This window comes from Leuciscus leuciscus (assembly GCF_965113295.1).
Source record: "Leuciscus leuciscus genome assembly, chromosome: 20".
NCBI classification, from domain to species: domain Eukaryota; kingdom Metazoa; phylum Chordata; class Actinopteri; order Cypriniformes; family Leuciscidae; genus Leuciscus; species Leuciscus leuciscus.
This window is the reverse complement of record NC_138744.1, coordinates 2,040,364-2,059,763: the sequence shown is the minus strand read 5'-3', so window position 1 is coordinate 2,059,763 and position 19,400 is coordinate 2,040,364. Positions and strand designations below refer to the sequence as shown.

The following is a 19,400-nucleotide window of genomic DNA, read 5'->3' as shown; positions in this document are numbered from 1 at the left end:
AAAATGGAACTTCCATAGATTATAGATGCAGGGCCCACAACTTAAACGATTTCAAGTGTTTAGTTGTTTATTTGTACATAATGTGGGCTTCCAGCTCATAAAACCCACGAAAACAGGAATTCAAAAAATTTGAATATTCCATGAAATCACACAGTAATTACACAGTAATACCATGGTCATTGAACCAGGTTTGGGTTATTTTGGCAGTGTGGACAGGTGCAAATCCTGCTGGAAAATGAAGGAAGCATGAAGTGCTCTGAGAATGTCCTGGTAGACGCTGCGTTGACTCTGGATTTAATAAAGCACAGTGGACCAAAGTCCTCTTTTCTGATGAGAGCAAATTTTGCATCTCATTTGGAAACCAAGGTCCCAGAGTCTGGAGGAAGAATGGAGAGACACACAATCCAAGATGCTTGAAGTCCAGTGTGAAGTTTCCACAGTCTGTGTTGGTTTGGGGAGCCATGTCATCGGCTGGTGTTGGTCCACTCAACGCAGCCGTCTACCAGGACATTTCCAGAGCACTTCATGCTTCCTTCAGCAGACAAGCTTTATGGAGATGCTGACTTCATTTTCCAGCAGGATTTGCACCTGCCCACACTGCCAAAATAACCCAAACCTGCTTCAATGACCATGGTATCACTGTGTAATTACTGTGTGATTTCATGTAATATTCTAATTTTTTGAAATCCTGTTTTCGTGGGTTTTATGAGCTGGAAGCCCAAATTATGTACAACTAAACCACTAAATACTTGAAATCGTTTAAGTTGTGGGCCCTGAATCTATAATCTATGGAAGTTTAACGTTTTGAATGGAATTATGGAAATAAATAAACTTTTCCATGATATTAAAATTTTTTGGAAAGGGGCTGTATATTTCATGCAGTTGTGTAATTACATTATTCCCAAAATTTCCCAAGGATTTGTAAATCCAGAGAAATTACAGTTTAAAATAATGGCTCGTCCCTTGTCATTGTTGCACATCAATGACGTAGAAAATAAAACCTAGATGCCTCATTATTGCCCGTTTCAATGGTCGTTCAGTCATCATGGTTCACGATTACTGATTGGCGAGAACAGAAAATCCCAAAAAACGTGAACGTAGATCAACTGAGGCAAGCAGGCTTCGGGACAAACAGAGAAATAAAACAAGTATCAATATCGGCGTGGTGTTTTCAGGATGGAGAGAGCTTCATGACAAGCTTGGACTTGATCTGTCCACAGAGACTCGTGGCTCTCGCATGTGTTTTAATAGACAGGTAAGCAAATATACATTATTTATTGTACACATATTGCACTTTGTTTGTACTTCAGTAATGCTTTTTATCAAGACTGGTGACCAAGTCTATGGCAATGAAATTAAATGCAGAAGCCTGTGTTGAACAAAAATATTTACAGTTTAGCCATTATTTGCAAATACTGTGGGTTTGTTCAAATGTACTATTAGTACGACTGTTTTAAACGTGTAAAACTGTGCAGCATTAACCCACCAAATCATTTGACATATAGTCACATGTTAGTAAAATAGTGTGATCAGACGTACAGGTCATACAAAAACAAATGTATTAGCTGATAAATCATTTATATGATTTGTGAATTCCATAAATCTCTGGATGGTGAAAACGACATCTCCCATCGTTCCACTCTCCTTCACAGCGTCATCACGCTTCATCTTTGTTATTGGTTTGAAAACGCGTCCTCTGGCGTGAAAAATGACAGATTGTGCCTTTAAGGCGAAAACATGATGGCAGGCAAAAACATCGTTTTTTTTTTTCTGGTTAATTTTGAGATTTTTGGATATTTGTCTTCAATAACATGTCTTTCAGACTTGTGGTGAAAAAAAGTCCGAAATACACATTTAGGTCTTTATTTTACTACACTTTGTCTGTTTGCGTCTGTAGATTTCTCATAAATTCAACAAAAGTTGGCATTCTTAATCCTCCCGCTGCTCCGCGATCTCTGTCTGCTCCCTGTCATCACACACACCGCTGGAAAGCTCTCTCTCTCCTGTACAATGCTGTCGGATCCAAATATGGTAATTTCCTTTTTATCAGCAACCAATCGTGAAAGTAAAAGGGCTGAATGCGCAATCTCATTGGCTGATGGTAAAACTTTAAAGCCCGTTTTCTCAAAATGACTTTTCTCTCATTCTCCAAGTCTGAAATCTCCACTTCAGTAGCACCGATATACACCAAACTCTCCAGTCTTGTACCTAGTTATATTATGAAGACATTTACAGAGGGATTTGTAAATATATTATTCCTAGCCTGATTTATATGACATTTTATTCCAAAAAACATGGCGAAAATCATTTTTTAAGGCTATTGACAGTATATTCTGATTTACAGGATAACAAAAGTAGATATCCATAAATCCCCCTGGCATTTTTTCCCCATCTAATATGTGAACACAATGAAAAAAATTTTTTAACCAGGCTTTATCCAATACTCAGATTTCGTTTTTTAAAATATATGCAAATTAGCGCATATTTAATTTAATATTGCCTAATTTGCATATTTAAACATTAAATTACAGAACATTTGTAAAAAAAAAAAAAAAAAGTCATCTTAATGTGGGTAATCAACTGGGAAAGTTTCATGGTGATATCTGCTAGTTACATTTTTTTACCCTATTCACCTGCAGTGTCTCGCCTTAAAGGCCGGGTTCTCACCTCTCCTCCGTCCACAGCCGCTCTTTGCTGTGTGTGGAGTGTGTGGGGAAGGGCAGGCGGTCGCTGCTGCAGCGCTGGTGCTGCGACACCTTCTCCGGGGAGAGCCGCTGCCGCAGGGACTGAAGCTCCCGCTCGTACATCAGACGCTGCTCCTCCAGAGCCAGACGCTTCTCCTCCAGATACTGCTTCTCCAGCACCTGCACCACGTTCTGCATGGGGTCTGTGTGGAGGCCACAAACACACACGCTGATGCATCTATAAATCAGGGCTACTATCAACTAACTGGTTCTGTTATAAACATAACATAACGTAAATATTAGATGGAAAACTTAAACGGAAATTTGAAATATTGCCTCGTCAACTAACTGAAATAAAATAAGTTTACGGTAAATTAAAACTGAAGAAAAGATAAATAGATATATTTTTAAAAAGCTAATAAAAATGGCAAAAGCATATAGTAAAATTACTTAAACTAAAATTTAAATGAAATAGGAAAGCATAAAAAGTAAAAGCTAATTCAATACAATACAATACTTACTATATTACAATATAAGTAATACTAAAAATAACACTGCTATTAATGGCTGGCTTTCTCCAGAAAAGAAACACTACCTTAAACATCCTTAAAACAAGATATATTTACTTGAGCTAGATATTAGGGTTTGTTTTCAGATAATATATTTAGAAAATATAAGTGTTGCATTGGGAGATTTTTTTCCACTTGTTTGTACAAAAAAAAAAAGATAATCAGGTACATTTTAATTTATTTAGTTTTTTTATTTAGTATTTTAGTGCTATAAAATATATTTATGAACTTTTATGTTAGATGCAATAAATCGTGATTAATTGATTTGACAGGACTAAATTATTTATATATTAAAAATAATATATTTTATTTTACTATATAATATATTTTAATGTATTAAATTTTATTGCATTTTCATAATAATGAGCAATGAGAACACAAGCAGGTAAACTAATTTTGTTATGGGGTGTATGCAGTAGATGTGATAATCAGCTACATTTAAATAATTGTTAATTGAAAATAAGGTACCATTTATTTTATTGCATTTTCATAATAATTAGCAATGAGAATACAAGCAGGAAAATTCATCTCGTTATAGGTATATATAGATGTGTTTTATTTTCCATATGAATGATACTGTATGCCTCATGCACATCTCTGTGTGTTGTGTAGTAAAGGCTGTACCGTTGTTCCCCAGAGCTTTCATCATGACCTCCATCTGTGCAAACTCGTAGCTGTAATCCTGCTCGGACGAAGCCTCGCTGGCCGTCTCCACGTCGGCCTCCACGAAGCTCTCGCGGGAACAGTCCCTCTCCATCTCCTTTAAGCGGTCGCGCCGCTTGCGCTTCGGCAGGTTGATTCTGAGGACGACACGTTCACTCTGATGAACCTGTACATGTACAGGAGGACGCCTGCATGTGCAGATCTGCAGCTTACCTGAAGAAGTGGTTGTTTCCCCACAGGATGCGATCGCCGTGCCACAGGTGAACCTTGGAGTAGAGCATTGTGCCGTTCACGCAGGTCCTGTGCAGGAAAATAAGGTTAAAACATCACAATCAGAATCAAACACAACATTTGATTGGACGCAAAAAGTATTTAAAGGAACACGCCGACTTTTTGGGACTTTAGCTTATTCACCGTATCCCCCAGAGTTAGATAAGTCCACACATACCCTTCTCATCTCCGTGCGTGCCGTAACTCTGTCTGACGCACCCACCGCTAGCCTAGCTTAGCACAAAGACTGGAGGTAAATGGCTCCAGCTAGCATACTGCTCCCAATAAGTGACGAAATAACACCAACATTTTCCTATTTACATGTTGTGATTTGTATAGTCACACACAGTGATTTGCTCGCAGCGCCTGAAGCCCCGTGGTGAGGAGCAGAGAGTTCGCTCAGAGTTGGAGTAAATCACTCCGCAGAAGTAGCAGTGCTTCGCCTTCTGAGAATATAGTTCCCAGTATGTATACGGTTAGAAAATGGCTGTGTCTCATGTGACCTTGTTATTCGTACACGCTGTGACTATACACATCACAACATGTAAATAGGAAAATGTTGGCGTTATTTTGTGACTTATTGGGAGCAGTATGCTAGCTGGAGCCATTTACCTCCAGTCTTTGTGCTAAGCTAGGCTAGCAGTGGGTGCGTCAGACAGAGTTACGGCACGCACGGAGATGAGAAGGGTGTGTAATTGTGTATGGACATATCTAACTCTGGGGGATACGGTGAATAAGCTAAAGTCCCAAAAAGTCGGCGTGTTCCTTTAAAACACGCAACTAAGACAAAGGCACAAGACTGTTTTCCTGAATTCCTTAATGAGGGAATGAACATCCCATGAAGAATTGCAAACAACAAGACAGAAAAAAATGTACAACTTAAAAATGCATATATATTTATATATTTTAAATTGCAAAACATTCAGAATAATCAGTGTTGTTATCATTAACTAAAACTGAAAACATTTACATTAATTGATATAATTAATAACAGACATTAGATAGGCAACATTTCTCATTTTCGTTCAGTTTAATTTAAGTTGAATTGCTAAAACTGAAATAAAAATATGAATTAACTGAAAAAATATGGTAAAAAACAAAAACAATTATATACTATAACTACAATTAAAGTGGAAATTACACAAAAAAATAAGTGGTCTGAGTGTGTAAGGTCATTTTCAAAAGCCTCATGTATTGTAAAAAATATCTTAAAATATAATTTTTAAACACTTTATTTACTTTCTGCAACATATATTTCTTTCTGTTGATTTTGGGGTGAAATCTGACCCAGAAAAAAATATTTCTTCACATATTCATATAAAAAAATTTTTTCATTTCATTAATTTCTTGTGTTGTTGTTTGAACTGTATATCTGAATGCAAACACTCTGGCGATACAAATGAAGAACATTTGTCATGCTAATAAACAGCCGGACGTGTGTCTCACCTGGCGTTCTCCAGCGGCGTGAGCGTGACGTCTCCATCAGTCGTGATCTCCAGCACACAGTGCTCAGACTGAATCCCGATGCCGAACAGCTGGATGTCCTGAGATGTGTCGGCACCCACACGCGTGTGATCCTGAACACAGAGAAGAACACACACACATCTCACACGTGAGCCACTACACAGTACCACAGCTGTAGTTTATAGATGATAACCCTGTTCTGAAACATAGAGAAGCTGTCTACATAGGGAGCCTTTTAAGGCATCAAATGCATTGTGATTATAACCCTGCCACAAATAACACACGTCCAGATCGTCTTCACATTATTCGACACAATAACAGTGAAGGACAGAATAACAACCATCAAAGGAAGGAGTAAAGAGGGCTGTGTTTTCCCACATGTGGGCTCAGTTACACACACATTGCTCTTCCAGGGGACGTTGTTTATGCCCACAGCTGCACTATTCCCTTCACATTAACATGCTAATTCAACATCGGTATGCCAAGCCGACTGGAGGCCGCAGACAAAGGCCTGTTGTTGGTGCAGTCGAGGTCTGGCTGCTGTTCTCACACAGGTCTCGATCAGAGCTCAGGGACGCTCACCCTGGTAATCCAGAGTTCTCGCGAGAGCACAAGTTGAATTTGCTCAGCGAGTTACTCTGGTGTTGAGTAATGATGCTCATTAAATATGCCCCTCGATCTGAGCTGCACCAGTCACATGGGGTTATCTGATATAGGCGGGCCAGAGGCGAGCTAAACAGAAGACGACAGCACTGTGACGTCGAAGTCATTAGTAAACATTGCAAGATGGCTATGGATGAACAGCAGTTGTTTGAAACGGCTTTGGCCGCTACAATGAACGAGTTAGACTTTTTATCTAAAACAGGAACAGAAGACGCCGCTCGAGTCGTTCCTTTGCAAGAAGGACGTTTTTGCTGTTTTGCCGACCGGATACGGTAAGAGTCTAATCTACCAGTTAGCTCCGCTGGTAGCTAAGCGTATGGGGTTTATTGTTGTGATTGGTCGTAGTGTTATCCAATTGCGTGCAGTGAGATCTTCAAATGCATGCTTGGTGCCACCCCTCGAGCTGGCCGAGTTTCATTAGTCGACGCCAGACCATTAATCTTTTATATTTAGGTCTGGATTTCCAGGCTCAGGGACGCTAGTACCTGCAGATGCTCCTTGAACGACAGCGTTGACAGCTACGCTTCGACCTAACGAAGATTGAATCCAATCAAATATGGATGCAACATTTTTTGATTGCAGTCGTGCTTTGCATAGAGTGTGTAGTGAAAGTACTGTAGTTAGTATATGAACAATACATTTTACTTTCTTTAGTGTGTGCTGTTGCTGTTTGATCATGAAAAGGTCTGCAAATTTACGAAGCACAAAGTCCCTCCAGCAGGAGTTCTTCTCTATATCAGTGTCAGTGTTTCTGAACTCCCTGAAACGCCTCCATTGTAGTCTTAAGTTTTCTTCCGGGAACGAACACGTCACAATATTCCTCATTTAAATAATTCCCGCCCAAGGCATATGCTAAATAAAGGGGCGGGGCCTGGTTGAGTTAGTTAGTAGTGTGTTGAAACTTAAAGTTATGGAAAGGGGCGGGACATTTCTCAAACACACTCGAAGCGCTCGACCAATCACAAAACACTGATCCAGCCGACCAATCAGAGCCCAATGAGCTTTTCAGAAGGAGGGGCTTCATAGAGACAGGAACTAAACAGAGCGTTACTGACAGACTGGGAAGAGAGGAGCTGCAACTATGGAGAATATGTGAAAAATAATGTGTTTATTGAACATTTAAGAATGAAAACTTATCCTAGTAGTGTCTAAAAACTAAATCAAGACTTTGAAAAAGGGGCCCCTTTTAATATGTCTATTCATTTTTCCATTAAAAAATGTTTTATTTATTGTCACTCAGTCCTTATGTGTCCCTTGAGATGCATCAAAAATAAAAGAGCGTCAGGATTCTTTGCAGCCCTCATGCAAGCGTCCAATGGAAATGAATGAGCAAACCTCACTAATTACGTCTCAATGTGCAATGAATGTACCTTCAGGTAGTAAACCAGAAGTTCATTAAGAGCAGGATCAGCGTTCAGGTTGACCAGGAAGCATTTGTCCTCTCCGACCTTGATCCCTGATGACTCCAGAGAGATTCCCATGCTCTCCAGCTGCTTCTGACGATCCTGCAGAGACCAATGACAGCTGTCAATCAAATCCCACATGTTATCGCTCAAATGTGCTCTTTCCTTGGGTTTGTTTCATTTAAATATCCTCTTTGTCTCAGATATTTTATTCGCCCTAAATTTAGATGAGAATTTGACCAAAAAATTTGCGTTTATTGAAATCATTCTTGACAGCAAAAATTCTCCATTTCATTTCAGTCTAGGAGAAATTACAGATAATTAAGATAACTCATTTGAGATATCTTTTCTAAGAGAAATTGAGCAACAATAAACTTGTGTGCAAATTTCATTCTGCACAGCTGCACACTGACAACATCAGGTGTGTGTGTGGTCCTGGTAAACCCTACATTGGTGGTTCCAGAATAGTATAGTAATACCAGCAGCTTTTGACCTTGTGGGGACATTTTTGGTCCCCATGAGGAAAACGGTTTATGAATCATGTTTTTTGAAAATGCAAAAATGCAGAACGTTTTCTGTGATGGGTAGGGTTAGTGTAAGGGGAGAGAATATACAGTTTGTACAGCATAAACACCATTATGTCTATGGAAAGTCCCCATTAAACATGAAAACCCAGCGTGTGTGTGTGTGTGTGTGTGTGTGTGTGTGTGTGTGTGTGTGTGTGTGTGTGTGTGTGTGTGTGTGTGTGTGTGTGTGTGTGTGTGTGTGTGTGTGTGTGTGTGTGTGTGTGTGTGTGGCACCTGTGCAATCTCCTCCGTTTTCCGGAGTTTCTCTTCCCAGGTGACCGTCATTTCCTGAATGAGCTTCTCCGACTCATGGAGTTTCTCCTTCAGCTCAGGAGCCTTCAGAGACTGACAAATACAACATAACAAACGTTATCATTAAAAGTTACGAGTCTAAACATCTCCGTCAGTGTTATTTTAGTATCATCCATATGCTATTTGGTTAAAGCATTAGTTTTTATATATATATATATATATATATATTTGTTTTTATTGATTTTAATTTAGGTTTTTGTTAAGAGTTATTTTACTAATAATTGTACTAATATTTTGTAGTTTTTTATTTTTCATATTCATAGTTTTATCTGTTTTTGGAAAAATTTAGAGAAACAGTGTAATTTTTTTTTTCATAAATAAACTAAAACTAAACATAAATAAAAATTAAATTTAAAATAAATACATAAATAAATAAAAATAAAATAAATAAAAATGAACCGTATAGTACTGTAGCGAGTAGAAAAAAATATATCTTCCAAATAATATTTTACACAATAATATTACATTTTCACAGCAAAAATATATAGCCTCCTTTTAATGTTTAGGATGGATGTCCCTCGCACAAGGATGATCATATCTGGAGGTGCGTGGCATCTAAGAGATAGAAACCCCCTGTGTCAGAGATTCACCTCAGCCTGAGAGAGCTGCACTTTCAGCTTCTCCACCTCCTCCCGGAGCTCCCTGATGATGCGGGCGTTGGGATCCTCATTGACCACGGCGTGGTTCACGATTCTCTTCGCTCGGTCGGCGTACCGCAGCGTCGACAGCGTCTCCTCGTAGTTGTCAGCGGCTGGGCTGATGGTGGCGATCATGGCCGTCTTACTGTTGCCCCCGAGATTGTCCTGAAGAAGTAGAGAGTTCAGGAACTGAAAACTCCATTCATTTCTCCATAGGGAAATTGATTTTTACTTATAAACCTTTCATTTTTTTTTACTTATAGCCTTAATGTGAGCAGCCGATGATATATAACGTTGTTGAAGCTGTAAGCCCACGTTATTTTAACTTATTTTTTAAAGTAATCATGTTTAACAGCTGAATTCATGGTGAAAAACTACATTACCCATAATGCTGTGCAGAAAATTCCACAAATCAGAGAGTCCGGACAAGCAAATTGCGCTAAAAGAGCTCTTTACACCCATAAAACACCACAAATTATGTAATCAAGTCACTCTCAAAACACTTAAATGTGTTAAACTACTGAAAATGTGGGAGGGTACAAATGCACGCCCTAGAAGAGAAAAAGTCTATTGTATTATGCTGTCAGGCCAGTAGTTGGCGATGTCAATATTTTAAAGAAACACGTTTTCACAAATTCAATTACATTTTTGAAATTTAAATGTAAAAAAATGTATATTTTGTAGTTATACACGATTTTGTGGACGATAACGTAATTTTCAGGCCCCATTGACGCGCACATGAATGGCCAAAGCGCTTTTAGCTGAAAACGGTGTCATGCGAGTTTGATTCCCCTGGGCTTTTGGGTGTCTTGAACGAGCAGCTCTGACAGACGTACTAACCTTGAGCAGCCACGTCAGCACTGAGTCTCTGTACGGCACAAACTTGCTCTTGCCTTTCCCTGCACACTGATCAGCCAGAGCAGAGATCACACAGCCCAGCGTGGTCAGAGACCTGGACACACACAACACCAGACGAACATCACAGACTCATCGGGAATAGAGCTGCATGGTTAGCTGATTTTTATATGATTTTTATTTTAGTTAATTAAAGTAGGGATTCCCAAACTATTTGTCAGACAAACAGACAAACAAATATTTATTGAAGTATCCCTGAGACATTTGCATGTTTTCCGTTCTCTGATGTCGGATAGTGGTCACATGGCATGCAGGTAATTACAAAAAAAATATTTTTTTTTGTTTTTAAATTCAAATTATTCATTTTAATTCAACTTTTTTATGATTCATACATTCTTAGTTTTGTTATTGTTTTTATTTTTAAATTATATATTTTAATTCATCATTTTCAAGATTTATTAAATTCTTATTAAGTGTTTTATTTTTTAATAATTTATTTTAATTTGTCATTTTTTATTTAATAAACTTTTAGTTGGTATTTTTCTTTGTTTTTATTAAAATAAACTTGACATTTCATGATTTAATTAATGTTTAGTTAGTATTTTATTTGAATTGTTTCTATTTTTAAATTATTTATTTTAATTCACCATTTTTATGATTTAATCAATTCTTAAGTGTTTTATATTTAAATTATTTATTTTAATTTGTCATTCTTTATTTAATTATCTTTTAGTTAGTATTTTACTTTGTTTTTATTTTTTAAATTATTTATATTAATTCAACATTTGTATTATTTAACAAATTCTTATTAGGTGTTTTATTTTTATTGTTTTTATTTTTATTTATTTATTTTTATTTGACATTTTTATGATAAAAAAAAAGTGTATTTAGATTTTTTTATTAAAAAAAATTTTTTTTTAGTTATTTTAATTTTACATTTCCCTCACAAACGCCAGTTTTGGAAACCCTGAATTAGAGGATCCATCATTTGCGCATTCTTTCATAAAGCATCTATTAACCTTCCATTTGAAGATGCTCTTATTCATAGGTTTGTAAAGACGCCTGCTTTATTCTCTTCTTTATTAGTTTTGTTGATCGTATCCTGTTATCCTTTATTCTTTCACCCTGGCTTAAGTTCCCAGACTGCATACAAACTGTCGACATATCACTGGTTTTTCAATCATTATAAGCAAGTGACAGGTTTCCTCTGAGAAGTCGAGAGTGCTCTTGTCTGACCTGTTGATGTTGCTTCCTTCCTTCAGTCTCTCTCCCGCAGCTCCAGTCTTGGACACACGCTCGCTGCCGGCCAGATCAACCAGACTTATCTTGCTTACTTTCTCTCCAGAATTCTGCGTTCGCACACAAACACAGATATAAAAGCAAATATTACAATCAATAACCTCCTAAATCAGCACAACTCAGCCCAACATGTGTCTGGTACAGATCAGGGTCCAAAATGAACACTTGCCACGCATTAACTGACTATAAAACATTATTAGGAAGTTACTGCATTATTTAAATCATATTTAAGAATGATAATCTGATGTCAGTGATGTCATCTGCTATGAGTTTTGAAGTGAGGTTAGGATGAATGACGTATTTCTGTGACAGATGAGAGATGGAGACTGACTCATATACAGTAGTGGCCAAAAGTCATGTTCAGCCTGGGAATATTGAAATCTTCACCCTTTATTCGAATTATTACAAATTTGTTAAAGATTTTGTAATCATATTGCATAATTGTGCTTGAAGTCAATTGTTTTATTTGTGATAACGCAATGAAACATGCCAATTTGTCCCGACATCATTTTATTTACACAAAGAAATTATGAACATGCAAAAACAGGAGAGAACCAACCAAATATTAATAACTGATTATGTCGTAGTCAATCTATGCTTTTTCCTGTGAGCTTTTTGTTTTTCTATGCATTTGTTTGTAGCTGTAGTTTGTGATTTTTGCCAAATAATTTTGTCAGATAAATACCTTAATTAAGTTTAGTGTTTTGTTTTTCCCTCATATTTAAAAAAAAAATATATATATATATATATGTTCCTCATATTTCGCTGGTTTAATCAAACTTGTAGGGTCATTAAAATCAAATCTCCCCTCCAGACATCACTTTTGCCCACTATGTGAAAGACTCAATGATTTATGCTGTTATTGTCACAAATAAACTAAACTGTTCAATAATTTGTTTATGATTAGGGACAAAATATACTGTAATAATATCAGCGGAAGCTTCATTTCATGTATAACGGTGACTGAGTGAACCACTGACCCCCGACTGCAGGTCGTAGAGCGTCTGCGTGACGATGACGCTGAAGACGGCGTGCGAGCGACTGCTCTCCTCGTTCATGTTGGTGGCGGCTACAGTGCGGGACTTGTTCCCCTCCGACATCAGAGATTCAATGTCCTGCGTTCGTGAGAAATGAGAGAAAACACACAAACATCTTTTCAACAGGGAACGTTCTCAGAACTTTGGCTAATGTTCTGGAAAGGTTCTCTCATAGTTATGAACAAATGTTCTTCCAGTAACATTAAAGGGTAACTCTCGCCAAAAGTGAACCTAGGCTCTTTTTGTTAATCTACCCGAGGCAAACTTTCGTGTAAAAGCATAACTAGAATGAAAACGGCACTTTTAAGATTGACCGTACTTTAGTTTTCGGTCAAAATGCCTTTTGAATGGGAGTGCTTCTATGATAGCATCAAAATCGCTGTTTTTAAAACACTAATGCGGCTCGACACAACATGAAACTGTGCTGGAAGTCTCACCAGAGGCTCTACACATGAACTCCAGCATTGAGAACATTGTGTGTGTACACAGAGTTTACTAAAAACAAAGGTTTTGTACGACTCACTTTATCAGTAAGTGTTTCCGGTGGCTGGAATTTTGTCAGTCAAAAGTAGTCGATCTCCGAATGCAACGTAACATGAGGAGAGCATAGATATCCATATAAGGCTAGATGTCTTAAGGCGGAGTCTCGAACGGCATCACACCGGCGGCCATCTTGTCACAGGGAAGCTTTCTGGCGAGCTCTGTGGTATCTGAAGTAAGGTGAGTGATCAGCACGAACACAAATCCTCTTATCTCGCTGAAATCTTGACGGATTTACAAACGTTATTAACGTGGCTATAATTCTGGATGCTAGAACATGTTTAAATATATAATATTATATTTATTGATAAGTATGCAGTGTCATAACTACATCTCTGACGTTTATAACAAACCAAACCGTTTGAAAATTGGTAGAAAATTTAGCAAGTTATGGTTATTTAAAAAGTACATGCACCATTAACACAATGTTACGAGTCAGCGAGCTCCCTGTGGCAAGATGGCCGCCATGTGCGGACGTTGACCTCCATTGGCCAGCAGCGTGGACGAGACATCTAGCCTTTATTATATGATATCTATGATGGAAAGCTCCTAAAGCTTAGTTTCCATATAAATTCACGGATAATTTTTTTATCTAAGTTATCATGCTTTTCATTGAAATTACAAGTTCATGACATTTCCTCATATGGACTGATCATTACGTTGCATTCGGAGATCGACTACAGAGATCGATCTGCTCGGGTAAATTAACAAAAAGAGCCTAGGTTCAATTTTGGCGAGAGTTACCCTTTAAAATAACGTTCCTTTAAAGTTATCTGCTCTTTAATAATGTTCTCATAATGTTAGCACAAAAACTTTATTTATACATTGCTCATAAAATGTTTTTTTCTGAAACTTTTTTTAATGTTACCTCTTGTTTCAAAATGTTTAGAGAACATTGAAAAGTAACATTATCATAATGTTTGCAAAATTCTAAAATGTAATGTTGCCTCGACGTTCGCATAACCAGGATTTAAAAAACTGGGCGTTTTGTCAAATGTCACATAGTTCAGTGTGAGCGGAAAGAGAGACAATGACATTTCTAATCCACATCAAAATGTGATTTGGTCTGTCATTTAAAAAAAAAAATCTTGCTGTTCGAACTACAAGGAACTGTGTCTGTCTGAATAAAGCCTATATGACACTGTCAGGGACAGACTACAGAAGTTCAAGAGAAACACCTCAAACAAAGTTGAAACTTTAATGTAACATTAAAACGACTGAGACTTTCATGAATCTCCTGAGGTAATATTTCAGGAGAAAATATGATGTTCACCTCGAAGCTCATCACAGCCAGCTGAGAGAGCCCGTCCACATACGGACCCAGGACTTTATGTTCCCTGACCTTCAGAGACTGTCTGCTCCTGTACGCAAAGAAGAGAAGAAGTGTGAGAAAATACCATTACAGTTTCATTAGCCCTTCATTAATGTTCCCTTCCCTAGACACCGAGTCACAATCTTCCTCTGGTTTGAGCCTCAGTATCTTCTGTGTTTCGCGATTAGAGCATGTCATTTATTAATATAAAAAAAAATATATATATATATATATATATATATATTAGGGCTGTGCATCCAAAATAAAAGTTTGTGTTTACATAATATATGTGTGTGTACTGTGTATAATTATTTTGTATATAAAAAATACACACATATGCATGTATATATTTAAGAAAAATGTGTTATTTATGTATAAAATATTTATATATATATATAATATAAATATACAGGTATATACAGTATATGCATGCGCATATGTGTGTATTTATATATACAAAATAATTTGTAATAATTATTATATATGATTTATTAATAAATATAATTTAATTATCAATAGATATTTAATTATCAAAACAAAAAAAAGAAAATTATAAAATTTAAAGATACATTTTTTTAAATAATAATTTATAAAAGGCAAAAATAAAAATCTGAATTGAAAATGCAAAGTATAAAATTGTAAAGAAAAACCTTGTGACATAATTATGCTATATATGCATAATGTGCTATAAAAACAGGACAAGAAATAATTTATTAATAAAACTGTAAGGAATAATACATTTTAAACAATATACTGTAACTAGTACAGGAGAAAACAATAATAAAAAAATAAAGTTACAATTTTTAAATAAATAAATAAATAAAAATAGAAGATGTCAAGCATAAAATGCTAACAAATAAAAAAATGTAAAACATTTTTAAAAGTTAAACTAAAAAACTAAATTAACATTTAAAGCAGGACATGATATAATTTGCTAATTAAATTATAACTATTAATTAATACAATTAATATTATTAAGAAAACAATTTAAAAAAATGTAAGTAATGTAAGTATAAAATGTAAAACATATTGATTTAAAAAAGGCACAAATGAAAAACAGAATTGAAAATGTAAAGAATAAAATTGTAACAAAATAATAAGGCCATAAAGTTGTAAAAATAGGACATGAAATAATTTACAAATTAAATCATAACTATAAATAAAAATGTATATATAGCACAATTTTTTTAAATAAAAAATATAAAAACTGTAACATAAAAAAAAGAAAAACTTGATCAATTTAAACGTAAAAAATTATTGAAATTTTGTAAAGCCATAAAAAATAGGAAGTGATGTACTTTAAGTTAACTGAAAGCACCAGCACATCTGAGTGTGAAAACCAGTGCTGTAAACTCTCACTAGATGGTGCAGACGTGCGCGCCAGTGTGTGTGTGTGTGTGTGTGTGTGTGTGTGTGTGTGTGTGTGTGTGTGTGTGTGTGTGTGTGTGTGTGTGTGTGTGTGTGTGTGTGTGTGTGTGTGTGTGTGTGTGTGTGTGTGTCTGTGACAGATCAGTGACTGTGAACAACCTTCACACAGCCTGCAGATTTAAACACAGATTCTCCACACCTGTGTGAACTTGAGGAGAGCTGAGAACTCAGCGTTTGTGCTCTCTGTGCACACGGTATGTTATGAATCCGCTCACCCTTTGGGATCCAGCAGGTCTCGGACTTTTTCATTGTAGATCTCCATGAACGAGACCTCCACCTTGAAGGAATGGGCCTCGTTCTGCTCTCTGGAGACCCTCTCGAACAGCGAGCAGCAGAGTCTCGGGATCAGGCCTGGCTGCTCTCCATTGCCCATCATTGAGAAGGATTTCCCAGAGCCTGCCAGACCACCAACACAACGTATCAAAGGTTAGAAGACATTCTGTCACCCAGCAGGCGTGTTCACACACGTCAAGCCCGCACGTCAAGCTTGTGTTGGAGGACAAAACGCCGGTCTGAGAACTAGGACAGGAAAGACAGACACTGAGCGATTCAACACAACAGTAATGATTGGAAACGCAGAAGCTTCCTGTTCATGAACGCCGAAACATCAGGTTGTTCAATTAAACAATGTATTCTGCTTTTACAGATTTGAACAGCACAAATCATTTTCTTTTTTTAAAAACTAGTTTATTCATTACAGATAATTTTCATCAAATGTGCATGGTCAAGATAAAATAATAAATAAAATAAAAATATAAAAAAAACTTTTATTAAAAATGAAAAAATCTGAAATAAGTCTTAAAGAACTGAAACAAAGGAAAAATATTTTTTTAACTTGCATTTTTTTATCATTATTATTTATGTAATAAAAAATAAGATTCAATATTTTTCTTTTGTTTGTTTAATGCTTTTTGTCTTAAATGTTTAGACTAGAAGTAGAAAATGATCAATTTGAACTTATTTACATAAAAAATATCAATTAAATATAAATAAATATGTTTTATAATATATCTTTTTTTTTTTTTTTATACAAAGAAAAAAATTCAGATTGAATCTTGTTACTTTATGACTCTTACTTTATGAATTTTCTTAGAACTAACTAGAAATTATTATTTTTAAAAATTAATAAAGAAAATGATAATTGAGAATGGTACGAATTTGAAATGAAAATGTGCTTTAATTGACATTAAAAAATGCACAAAAAAAAAATATATATATATGTTGGCATGAAATGTGACCTGGACATGTTTTTGTGAGATTCATCAGTCCACCGTAAAACAAGGTGAAACGGAGAATTCCTTATTGTGTGATTTTATAGTGTGAAACATATAAATATGTCTCGCACGGCTCTTTTAAGCTCTTTTATGCTAATAAATGAGCATCTATTCATGTCTTTCAATGAAACGGATGTCACTCTCAGCAACAATAAGCACCCTTACAAAAGACCATATACTGTTTCCTCTGTGTTTCTCTCTGTGTTTCCTCTGAGTTTCTCTCTGTAACAGTGTAACAGTGTAACAGTGTAACAGTGTAACAGTGTAACAGTGTCAGTGTAACAGTGTAACAGTGTCAGTGTAACAGTGTAACAGTGTAACAGTGTAACAGTGTCAGTGTAACAGTGTAACAGTGTAACAGTGTAACAGTGTAACAGTGTAACAGTGTCAGTGTAACAGTGTAACAGTGTAACAGTGTAACAGTACCTGTTTGTCCATAGGCAAAAATGCAGGCGTTGTATCCTTGAAATGCGTTTTCAAGTATTCCCTCCCCAAGGCACTTGAACACGACCTCCTGACCTGCAAGACAAATACATCAAACTATGAAAACCACAACATTAAAGGGGTGTGTTGAACATGATTTGACTTTTCTATCTTTAGTTAGTGTGTAATGTTGCTGTTTGATCATAAACAACATCTGCAAAGTTACAACGCTCAAAGTTCAAAGCAAAGGGAGATATTTGCTTTTAAAGAAATCGCTTTTTTAGGACTACAACAAACGGCTGGTAGAGACTACACCACATTCCTCCCGGGTTAGTGACATCACCAACCCTAACATTTACATAAACCCCGCCCCCGGAACACGATTTATAGATTATCAAGACAGAATATGCTAATCAATGACTAGAAGATAACTACACATAAGCTTCATAAACTCATCAACTAACCATTCAGAAATGTTGTCACTTCTTCTAGAGTCTCTCCATCATTGTCTGAATCCGGTTTGAACATAAAAGGCTAAACGTTTTTGAAATTTTCAGTGCATGTGTGTGTGAGGTAAAAGGACACAAGCTGTTGAAGCTCCGCCCCCTGTGTGCCGGGAGCAGCAGCTCATTTGCATTTAAAGGGACAGGCACAAAAACGGTGCGTTTGTTCACCCTCAAAAAGTGACAACTTTAACATGCTATATAACAATATCTGTGGGGTATTTTGAGCTAAAACTTCACACACACACTCATTTACATCTTGTGAAAAGGGCATTATACCACCCCTTTAAAATGCGAACAACATCTTCTCGCTTTGATCTCCATACTGTACAAGAAGGAAGAATTCACCGGCTGAGCAACAAAGGGATCTCCACATTTCTCATTTCCTTTCCTCTCAAAAGAAATCCCTCGAGTCCTCCCACAAAACCCTCCTAAATAAGCGGTGTGAATGCGGAAACGGGCCGCATGACGTGTCCGTGCTTCGGTGAGGCCGAGATACACAGTTCTCCACACTCATGGTGAATCAGCCAGCTGTGCAGAGAGCTAAATAAAGACGGACCTCAAGCGCTTTCATCCACACAAACCGCCTGTTGTTTCTGAGCACCAATGCAGCTCGTGCAGTTCATGCACAGGAACTCGTCACACAATGTGTCTGAACAGCGGCGGGACATCTGATGCGTGAAGCCCTTCAGACTGGAGATCTTTTGTTGATCGTCACAACTCATTAACCCTGTTTAAGTGACGAGTAATCGGGCAATAAGCAATTACTTTTTCCACTCACTTTTTATCACAGATAGAGAGAGAATTCATAAAGATGAACATAATGTGCTGCAGAAACTTACTCTGATGTTAAACATCCTCATCTCACTATAAGACAAACTCTGAATGTTCAAAATGAAAACCAACACTGAACTAAAACTACAATTGAAATGAACTTTACAATAAGCTCTCATTATGCAACAATAAGCAATACATTAGTTACAGTATTTATTCATCTTTGTTGACATTAGTTAATACAAATACAGCTGTTTCATTGTTCAGCTCAGAATCATTAAATAATATCAAGATACAATTTTTTGATTTTAATAATGTATTAGTAAATGTTGAAATTAACATTAACATTAATATTTTTCATTATAAGTCAGTTAACTAATGTAGTTTACTAATGGAACCTTATTGTAAAGTGTTACCAATAAATTAAACTAGTAAAATAGCAGTATTTAAAAAAAGAAGACAAAAGCTAACAAAAAAATTACCCTAAATTACAAAGAAACTGAAAATACTAAAATAAAAATGAATTCAAAATATTAATTAAAACTAAAATAGTAGATAAATACTAAACCAACACTGTGACAGACTCTGTCTAAAGTAAGATATGGTTCAGCTTTATTAATCCCATGTAAGAAATGTCTATGCCAGAATGCTCAAATAAAAATTTAGATATATTCACATAATAATAATTAAAAATAAAGAATAAGCCACCAATCAAAAAGACAA

General features: G+C 36.2%; 1 protein-coding gene across 4 annotated transcripts in view; it reads right to left on the bottom strand.

Annotated features, from left to right (window-relative positions):
* kif13a (kinesin family member 13A) overlaps nt 1-19,400 on the bottom strand; it is an 89,514-nt gene that overhangs the window by 35,187 nt on the left and 34,927 nt on the right. For all 4 annotated transcript variants that reach the window (XM_082150600.1, XM_082150603.1, XM_082150602.1 and 1 more), the window contains exons 5-17: nt 17,404-17,496; nt 15,919-16,099; nt 14,237-14,324; nt 12,367-12,501; nt 11,324-11,436; nt 10,073-10,184; nt 9,185-9,397; nt 8,517-8,627; nt 7,684-7,818; nt 5,633-5,763; nt 4,130-4,216; nt 3,878-4,053; nt 2,668-2,887 (exon numbers count right to left, since the gene is read on the bottom strand). In XM_082150600.1, the coding sequence (XP_082006726.1) occupies nt 2,668-2,887; nt 3,878-4,053; nt 4,130-4,216; nt 5,633-5,763; nt 7,684-7,818; nt 8,517-8,627; nt 9,185-9,397; nt 10,073-10,184; nt 11,324-11,436; nt 12,367-12,501; nt 14,237-14,324; nt 15,919-16,099; nt 17,404-17,496 (1,795 nt within the window). The remainder of the gene's footprint in view (nt 1-2,667; nt 2,888-3,877; nt 4,054-4,129; nt 4,217-5,632; nt 5,764-7,683; nt 7,819-8,516; nt 8,628-9,184; nt 9,398-10,072; nt 10,185-11,323; nt 11,437-12,366; nt 12,502-14,236; nt 14,325-15,918; nt 16,100-17,403; nt 17,497-19,400) is intronic.